The sequence below is a fragment of the Vombatus ursinus genome, unplaced genomic scaffold (assembly GCF_900497805.2).
Source record: "Vombatus ursinus unplaced genomic scaffold, bare-nosed wombat genome assembly UNPS02000749.1, whole genome shotgun sequence".
In the NCBI taxonomy this organism is placed as follows: Eukaryota; Metazoa; Chordata; class Mammalia; order Diprotodontia; family Vombatidae; genus Vombatus; species Vombatus ursinus.
Genome location: NW_020940527.1, coordinates 24,827,305 through 24,837,818, shown reverse-complemented (window position 1 = coordinate 24,837,818; position 10,514 = coordinate 24,827,305). Strand labels below are relative to the sequence as shown.

The window sequence follows — 10,514 nt, the reverse complement described above, 5'->3', positions numbered from 1 at the left end:
TAAGTGTCTCTAGGAGATATTGTAGAGGGGATTTTTGTAATGCACCATTGTTTGGGTTGTCAGACCTCTATAAGTCTATAAAATATCTTCATTCTTTTTTTTTTTAAAGCACAAAATAAAAATCTCCTCTCAAAGCATAAGGAACATTTATAGTAGAACATAGTGATAACTAAGAATTTTCCAGGAGGGAGAAAAATTACTCATCTGACATTTTCATTTCCATTTTTGAAGCAAAAATAACACTGCTACAATCCATGGTGTTGCCTGTGGAAAGAGAGATGAAAGGGCAAAGAAATAGTGTGAAAGGGCTAGAATATTCCTGTTTTCTAAGGATGGGGAGAAGAAGAGGAAGTACCCACCTTTCAGTCCTGTGTAATCCCAGCTGGTTGAGTCTTTTTGTTTCCTGATGGAGATCTATTTTTCTGTTAGCAAGGAGTCATAACTTCATCCAGTTGCAAAAATTAGGTCTGGGGTTAAATCATAAGTTCCCCCTTTACAGATGAGGGAAATGAGGCAGAGAAATGCAAAATGACTTGGCCCAAGGTTATACAAGCAAGTTAGGGGCAAAGCTCAGACTAGACCGGGCCAGAGAAATCATCCTGAACGCTTCTCTCAGGGCCCAGACTTTCAACTTAAGCCACTGTTCCTAGCCCTCAGCCAGAAGAGTTACTAAACTTAGGTCTGGGTTCTCTGGGTCCAATACATTGAAAAACCATATAGTCCCAAATATAACAGATGATACAGGATAAATGTGTTTGAGGCACTCTCCCCATCTCTCGCAACCCCGATGATTCAGTGCTTCCTAGTCTATTAAAAAGCAGGCCAGCTGCAATGACCAGGGTGCTCTCTGATCAGAGAAGGGTTGCTATGGAGACAGACAAGTCTTTGAAGAGAGGCTCTTTGGAGATTTGTCCATGTCTGCCTGTGTGAGAGGCTGCCCTCACGAGTAAGAGGGCTTGTACCACCTAGTTCACAGGGTTGCTGTAAGGAGATCACTCTATAAACCTTAAAGCCCTATTTTAGATATGTGAATTGTTATAATTATTGTGACTATTCCAAAAATATTTCCACTGCCATTATTCATGGTGCCTGAAGTTCATCCACTAGACATGTAGTCCCTTGGGTGTTAAAGGCTTTCCAGGCATCAAGAGGCCCCTGAAAAGCTATGAATATCCTCAGGAGGGCTAAAACCCTAAGAGTCACTGTGGCATCATGGAAATAATTCAGGATCTGAAGGACATGTTTTAAAATCCTAGCCCTGTTACTTACTTCCTGTGTGACCTTAGGCAAGTCACTTAAACTGTCTAAGATTCAGTTTCCTCATCTACAAAAATGAGGAGACTGGGCTAAATGCCTTTTGAATTCCATTCCAGCTCAAAAATGCCAATGTTTATCATCTGCCACATTAGCTAGAATCTAGGCCTTTCAGCAATGGGAAGGGGATAGGTACAGGGGAGACTGAAAATGGAAGAAAGATGGTGAAAGAGGAGATAAGAGGATTTGTCCCTAAAATCTGAACAACTGACTTCATGATGGTGCTCAAACCTGGCCTTGCTGTTGTGTGTCTTGGAAAGATCTGCTAGACTGGTGGTCATTTCCATGTTTGTATGAGAATTTTGGCGCTCTATCACATTGATACAAAGAGAAAAGGTAACTGTTTATATCAAAATAATCTTTCTAACAAATTTCTATCACAAAGGAGCAGTTCTGCCTATGTATCCCGTTATGAGAGTCAAAATATGTTGCCATTCTCTGCAAGATGCATTTGGGTGCCTGGCCCAATGTGGGGCCTCTTAGTACCTCCTAGAAAGTTCTTCCCTTTCCCCAGGTACTCACGTTTTTTTTATTTGTTTGTTTGTTTCTAGTGTTCCCATTTTTATATATCTGATGACTACAGTAATCATATTTTCTCTACCAAAAATCAGGACACGTGTTCTAATTAAAGATAATTCCTTTGGCATAGCTTTGTGTTAAGTGTACTTTGTTTTCTGAAAACTGGGACTGAGATTATAGAGCTGATAAACAAAACTAGGAGATGTTTTGTTTTGCTTTTTTGTCAACTAAAAAAAATCAGTAAACCATTGCCTAACCTGCTCAAAATAAAAAAAGAGAGAGAGAGAGAAAGGAAATTAAACTTAAAATGAATGAGGTAAATTCACAACAGAGAGGAAAGAGAATTATCAAAAACTATTATGCCAATAAAACCAATAAAACTGAGAATTCAAAGGAAAAAAGTATCTACAAAAATATAAAAATACCTAGAAACAAGACGTAGAAATCTTAACTCGCTCAATCTTAGGAAAAAAAATTAAGCAAGCCATAAATGAACTGCTGAAGGTAGGGGCGTCCCTAATCCAGATGGATTTACCAGTGAATTCTATCAATCATTTAAAGAGCAATTAATTCCTATGATACAAACATTATTTGTTAAAAAAAAGGAAATAAATTCCTTTTATGAGACAAATACGGTCCTGACACCAAACCAGAGAGAGACAAAGCAGAGAAAGAGAATTATAGACCAATTTCACTAATGAATATTGATGTAAAATTTTTAAATAAAAAACTTTTCAACCAGATTACAGATTCTTCCAGAAAATAAATCCCTATGACCTTGTGTTCATAATAAGAATTCAAGGATTATTCAACATTTGAAATGTTGGGTCTCTCCCAAGATATCTGGGACATATGATTGCTGTATCTGTAACTATATTTGGGGTCCCACTGTTATAAAATTCGTATATGCTATCCTTATCCCATTAGGATGCCAGTAACCTTTATAATAGATGACATTTACATAGTACTTTTACATACATAATCGCATTTAATCCTCTCAACAATCTTGTGAGGTAGGTGCTACAGGAATTATTATCATCAGATGAGAAGATTAAGGCTCAGAAAGCTTGTAATTCTTGCTCATGGTCAAAAGGCAAGTAAATCTAATACATGGGATTCTAACCTAGGTTTCTTTTGCTATAAGGTCTCCAGTACCCAGATGTATATTAGTTTAGAGGAGAAAGTCTTGTAAAGTTGAGCTTATGGGTAGACTGGGGCTTACAGGCCTTCACAATAACCCTTTCTTAAGACAGGTCTGTGGTTCACATGCTCTTGAAATCTTCAAAGGCCACTTGGGCTACATTGCGTCCAGCTGCTCCCATGACACCTCCTCCTAGAAAAGGAAATTAAGTCCCCATTTCTCAAACTACTCAGGGAAAAGAGCAGACAATAAGCATTCAGAGATCCCAGACTGTCCTGGTATATTATAAAACTTCCATTATATCAAACTAGAAAATACCAAGAGAAGAGAGATGACTGAAGATGTGATTTGGTGACATAGGTCCTGGATCCTCATTGGCACTTGTGTATCATGAGATGCTGGGGGAGGTAGCAAGGGAGTGGTGGAAATCATATTGGGCATGGGAATCAGGTGACTTGCCGGTCTTTGTCCCAGCTCTGCCACTAGCCAGCTGTGCAGCCTTGACCATGACATGTCATACCTCTCTAGACCTCCACTTCCTCTTCTATAAAATGAAGAGGTCAGGCTAAAACTCCAAGATCTCTTCTTAGGAAATCTTTTGGCCTTATGCTTGTCTGAGGGTTGTTGTTCTTGGTGGTGGTGGTAGTGGTCCATGGAAAAAGATTGCTTAGGTTAGCAATTGGAAAGTGGGTTCCTGTCTTTCTAGAAGTGCATAATCTAGGTCAGGGATGCTTAAGTTGGGGTCTGTGAACTCATTTTTTAAAAAATATTTTGATAACTATTTCAATGTAATTGACTTCCTTTTGTAGTCCTATGTACTTTATTTTGTGCATTTAAAAACATTATTACGGTAATGAATCAATAGGCTTCACCAGACTGCCAAAGGAGTCTGTTACAACACAAAAGCATTAAGAACTAATGATTTAGATATCTCAGCAAAAATTTCAAGATGGAATTCCAATGCCAAAAGGTTCATTTGAACTTGGAGTGTGATCAATAAAAAAAAAAATTCAAAACTGTATGCTTCTCACACATTGGTCCATTCTCCTTTCTACTTCTGAAAGGCCCACCATTGATCACTCATAATACCCACACCCATGGAGTGCATGAGGAGCACTGATCACATACCAGGATGGGAGCCACTGCCACAGAGGTACAGACCCTGGATTGGGGAGCGGTAGTTGGAGTATGGCGGCAGCGGTCGGGCAAAGTAGAGCTGATCCAGGGACATGGCTCCGTGGAATATGTTCTATAAGTGACAGACAAGGGAGCTACTGAGTAACCAGAGAATTAGACTGACCTCTGTTTTAATTTCCCTGTCTTGCATACAGTTAGGTGGCACAGTGGAGAGAGGGCTGGACTTGGATTCAAGATTAGTCCTGAATTGGAATCCAGCCTTATCCACTTACCAACTGTATAAATGGGTGAGTCACTTAACCTCTGTCTGCCTCACTTTCCTCATCCATATAAAGGGGTTAGTAATAGCAGCACCTACCTCCAGGATTGCTGTGAGGATAAAATGAGATAACATCGATCAATCAACAAGTATTTTTTAAATGCCTACTGTGTGCCAGACACTGTGTTAAGCTTTAAGGTTTGCAAATTTTGCCCTTTGCAAACCTTAAAGTGCTATAGGCATGTTAGCTATTACTATTATTGGATCAACACCAGGCCAAGAAGGGAGATATCTTATGAATGAGGAGAGTGACTTGGTAGAAAAAAAGAGACTAAATCTAGCTCCACAGGGACAGAAACCCAGAGATGACACGGGATCAGAGGGCCTTGGACAGTGTCAGACCAAGGAGGTGGATACAGATGTTTAGCAGGGAGAACAAAACATGCTTACTGCTCTCAGCAGCTGACTTCTACTTCTGCCTCCTCTCAGCATCCTAGGTACCCCGAGCTGTGCTTGCCCACCCACCTTTCTGGTGCCCTTCCAGTGATGGCCCGTGCTATTTCTGTGTCTCACTTTATGTTTTTAAGGTCCTTAGACTTCAAGGAAGGTTTAGGTGTCAAGCTAAGCTTAAAAGGACAAAAAATAAAGAAGGAAGTTCCAGGGCTAACCTGGCCTCTTTAGGACAAGTTGAAGGGAAAAGGGGATAGGGAAAGATTTTAGCAGCGTACTCACCCCCCCAGGAAGTCCAAAGACCCTCTCAAGATCAGGTGGTGTCAGGATGTCTCTGCCGATCACTGATTTCTTGAAGCCTGGGGCATAGGCCTCAATGCACTCAAACACTAAGAATTCCAAATAGTAGGGGAACAAGGATGTATTAGCAGAAAGGGAGAGCATTATAAAGGTCCACAAATAAATGGCCATGGGAGCTTCCTGGCCATAGGCAAAGGATTCTACAGGGGCTAAGTCTATTACCTAACCAAAGCCCTTGAATGAATAAAAAAGCATTTATTAAGTGCTTGCTATATGCAAAGCAATACTGGTGATACAGTATTGGTTATATTAAGGGCTGGTGATACAGTAAAAAGCAGATGCAGCTCCACAATAGGGAAGGAGATCTAGGTTTATATCTACATGCATGTGTACTTGTATCATATACATACACATTAAGTATGTATATGCATACACACGTGTATATGTGCTTATATACACATGCATGTATACATACACACCTGCATGTGCTACACACATGCACATATACACATATGGCACATACATGCACATGAGTATACATACCTATATCTATGCATGTAGAAACACACATGTATATATGTACACGTGGGCATATAATACATGCCATATAATACAATATATGCATAGTATATATACATATTAACTTATAATAGAGCACACAGTTATATAATATAATGATATATAATATTAATAATAAAATTAATGTAATAACTATTAATCAATGATATGTAATTGTACATAATAATTATATATTATATAATAGAATACACAATTAAATATAATATGAAACACAAATTATGTGTATGTATGTGCATAAGATCACATGGACTTTCAGGCGTAGTGGTAAAGCTCTTGGGACTATTACAGAATGAATTAAAAAGCAAATAAAACAATTTTAAAAAAAACTAGTCCAGGCTGATTTGGTTTTTTGGAATGTCTTCTAAAATATACCAGGATTGATGAAACATATTTCCCTCCTTTTATTACAGAAATGGGGAACTACAAATATGGAATGTTATATATGTTGCTAAATATTGTTCTGTTGCACTTTTTTTAGGGAAGAGTTCAATGGGGAGGAAGTATATTTGGAAATAATAGTGATGGAAAAACAGAAGGCATCAATAAAACTTTTTTTTTAAAGAAACTAATCAAGGTAAAACTGGGACCATTTGGGGCAAAGTGAGGCATCACCTCTGTTGAGAACCATATGCTTTGTATTTGCTGCGAGAATGTTCTTGGGCTTTGTGTCACCATAAGTAATTTCCTTCAGGTTCTCACATTTATCCTGTGTCATATAAAAGCTTGCCAGGAAACACAAGAGGAGCTCTCTGGGACAAGCCCATCCCTGTGTCACACAAGGCCAATGCCACTGGGCTTATTTTCTCCTTTAAAGATTATGCCTTGTTCCAAGATAGAACCAGAATCTGAAGATGAGAGCTAGCGCTACATAAGGATTTGACCCTCGTAAGATTCTCCACTCTGTACTGTGGAGAACCTTGTGCATGCACCCAGAATCTCTGGGCTGGAAAAGACTCTAGAAGTCAGCTATTTCCGCCTGTGACTGAGCAGGAATCGCCTTTCCAACTAAACGAGAAATAATCAGTCAGTCTCCATCGAAAGGCTTCTAATGGCAGGGCATCACCTTGTGAGACAGCCCATGCTACTTTTGGACTTTCTGGTCATCCATGAGGAAGCTTTTCCTTCCATCCACTCTTTGATTTCTAACCATTGCTCTGTACTCTGTCCTCTGGAGCCGAGTAGAACAAGTGCAATCTTTCTTCCATATGACAGCCCTTCAAATCTTTAATAACAAATGTCATATCCACCCCCCACTTCCCAGTCTCCTCTTTTCTGTGTTCATGTGATTTCTAATCCTTTCACGATCCTGGTTTACCCTCTTTGGACATACTTCTGCTTCTCCACACTATCTGCCTATTCCTGGGGAAATGTGGGGTCCAGAGCAGAACAGAATGCTCTAGATGTGATCTAATCATGGCATAGTACAGAGAGATTATCATCACCTTCTTTACTCTGGACCAAAGGTTCTTAATCTGTAGTATATGAACTGGGGTTTAAAAATTGAGAACTATATTTCAATATATTTGGTTTTCTTTGTAATCCTATGTATTTTATTTTGTGTATTCAAAAACATTATTCCCAGAAGGGGTCTGTAGGCTTCACCAGCCTGCCGAAAGGGTCCATGACACAATAAAGGTTAAGAATCTCTTTGAGGGGGGAGGGACGAGATGGGGCAAAAATTTGGAACTCAAAATCTTGTAGAAGTGAATGTTGAAAACTAAAAATAAATTAATTAATTTGAAAAAGAATCTCTTTGAACCCAGAGATTGAGATGATCTTTTTGTTTGTCATATTTCCCTACTGATATTTCAAGAGGCTGATAGGGAATGATTCCTGCCCGTGAAGATACTTTCAGGGGGAACCAAAGTGCCAAGAAGGAGAGGAAGGAGAGACAGATAACCAGAAGGTTCCCAAAGACCTTGATTATCCCTTTAGGTAGAAAAGGAAAAGTCTGAGTAAAGTGGAAAAATAGGGTGAATGGGAAGCCAGTGAAAGAAGAGTGGGGTTTGGAGTAAGGAAGAATGAGACAAAGTTTTTACTCTGTAGGCATCATTCTGGAGACAATGACTGAGTGTCTCCTTTGCTTTACCTCTGTCAGCATAAGCATTTTTCTCTTGCTCATCCCAGACCTTTCCGCCTGTCATGGTGTAGGGAGTGTACTGAGTGAAGAGTGAGATAACATGGCAGCCAGGTGGAGCCAGGGTGGGGTCCAGTGATGATGGAATACACAGTTCAATCATGGGCCTGAGTCAAGGGGAGAGAGGCAGAGAGAGAATCAGATCTTTTGAGAAGTAAGAGATTCAAAAGAAAACTTCAAGGGAGTATGGTCTGAGATCACCCCTGGGAGAATTACCACTATTTTAGAAGATCCTACAAATCAGTTTAATCTAACTTGGATCCTTAAAGCAATTATCTTCCAGGATCTCAGGGACTACATCTGATATAGCCTAGGGATGTCAGGAAGCTATCAATGAGTGTCCTCATTAGTACCAACTCCATTCTTGGATATAATTGGTTGCTACCATTTCTATCTTTAACTATAGAGGAAATAACAAAGCAGGTGAAAAATATGTTTTAAGGATTTTCCCCTAGGTAAGTGTTGTAGGAATTGGGGAAAGACACACTAATAATAATATACTGTTAATGAACTTGTGAATGTGTTCAATCATTCTGGAAAGCAAATTGGAATTATGCCCAGAAAGTGAATCGAGTATCCATATCTTTGAACCCAGATATCCCGCATCTAGGGGGACTAAACTAAAGAGGTCAAAGACCGAAAGCTTCCATATATAACAAAATATTCATACAAGCTATTTTTGTGATTGCAAAGATTTGGAAACAAACTGGTGTTTATCAGTTGAGGAATGGCTAAACAAATCATGGAACATAGGACTATGATAGTGTATTGTGGTAGGGTGGCTGGGTGGTACAGTAGATAGAGCACTGGCCTTGAAATCAAGAAGACTCATCTTCCTGAGCTCAAATCTGGCCTCAGATATTACTAGCTGAGGGACCCTGGGCAAGTCACTTTACCCTTTCTGCCTCAGTTTCCTAATCTACAAAATGAGTTGGAGAAGGAAATGCCAAATCACTCTAGTATCTTTGCCCAAAAAAACCCTCAAAAATGGGATCACAATGATTCCAACATGACTGAAACAACTGAATAATAACAACGAAAGTGTAGTGTTATAAATAGAGAGCTGGTTTCAAAACCAGGAAGGCCTGGGCTCAAGTTACATCTCTGACGTATGCTGACTATGTGACCTTGGGCAAGTCATTTAACCACTCAATGATCTTCTAAGCAACTATCTAAGAGTGTAAGACACAGGAAAGGTGCTAAGGAGTTTTCTCACCTCGAAGTTCCCCGTATCAATGAAATCCCAGGTGAAGTAGAGTTATACATTCAGAACTAGAAGGGACTGAAAAGGCAATCTAGATCAACCTCATTTTACACCTGAGGAAAATGAGGCCCAGGGAAGTTAAATGACTTATCCTAGATCACGTAAGGAGTAAACACCATACGTTGGATTTGAACCCAGGTCCTCTGACTCTACCATATACCACAGTACTTAACAAGAATGTGATGGAATGTTACTGTGCTATGTCACAATGAGGAATAGTAACAATTCAGAGAAGTATGGAAAGATATTTAAATTGATACAGAGTGAAGTAAATAGAACCAAGAAGAAAATGTTTTGATAGCTGCAGCGATGCAAAGAACAAAAAAATTAAAAAGAATACTAGGTAATTTTAATGGACTTGAGAAGAAGCAGAAAAAATGCATCTCCCTCCCTTCTTGGAAGAGATGGGCGATGCCAGATGCAGAACATTGACTGTACTGTCAGCCTTGGTTGACGTATTGGTTGGTTTGGCTGATCTGCCCTTTGTCTCTTCCTTTTTTGTTCTTTGTTACAAAGAATGATGGTCTGGGCAGGGAAGTAGAAAACAACGCATTTGGAAATGGAAGCGATACAAAAACAAAAATTATTTTAAAGAAATGTTAAAAGAATTTCCCCCTCATCTCTTTTTTTGGGGGGTGGGGTGGGGAATATGGCAGCAATCCATTACATGAAGGAAAAACAAATGTGAGTGATAGGAATTTGACATTAACTACTCCAACCTTCAGTTTCATCTTCTGTAAATATGAGGCTGTTGGATCAGATTATTTTTAAAGTTCCTTTGTGATCTATAATCTATGGTACCAAGAAAGGTCTGTGTGTGTGTGTGTGTGTGTGTGCACCTTGCAGGAAGAGACATAAGGATTAGTGTTATGAGGTTCAAATGAAATAAGGCATGTAAAATGCTTTGCAAACTTTATGTACATGTCATTAGTTACTATTCTCATTATCATAACTAGAAGGGAAATAGGTGGTTAACTTGAAAAAGGATGTTGCTATAATAATAAGACTGATGTTTACATCATACTGTAAGGTTGACAAAGCACCTTCAATACATTACCTCATTTAAGCCTCCCTCAAATCTTGTGATATAGGTACTTTGATTATTACTAATCCCCATTCTGCCAGTTAGGATAGTAAGGGTACTAAATTTACCCCTGGTCACAAAGCTAGGAAGCATCAGAAGCAGGATTCAAATGAAGGTTTCTCTGGATGCTCAGTCCAACACTATTTCCACTATACCACACTGACTTACGAAGCAGGGAAAATGTATATATCTATATCTACATATATAATTACAGACCTTTATCTATATCTATAGATATAGGTGTTATATGTAGGCCTATCTATAGATAGATAGAAAGATAGAAGATAGATAGATAGATAGATAGATAGATAGATAGATAGATAGATAGAT

General features: G+C 39.0%; 1 protein-coding gene across 1 annotated transcript in view; it reads right to left on the bottom strand.

Annotated features, from left to right (window-relative positions):
- Positions 1–2,798: 2,798 nt before the first annotated feature.
- PYROXD2 (pyridine nucleotide-disulphide oxidoreductase domain 2) overlaps positions 2,799–10,514 on the bottom strand; it is a 36,070-nt gene continuing 28,354 nt past the window's right edge. Inside the window, 4 exon segments of the mRNA XM_027860822.1 lie at positions 2,799–3,166; positions 4,103–4,223; positions 5,103–5,209; positions 7,789–7,943. Coding sequence (XP_027716623.1) covers positions 3,096–3,166; positions 4,103–4,223; positions 5,103–5,209; positions 7,789–7,943 — 454 coding nt within the window. The 3' untranslated portion in view covers positions 2,799–3,095.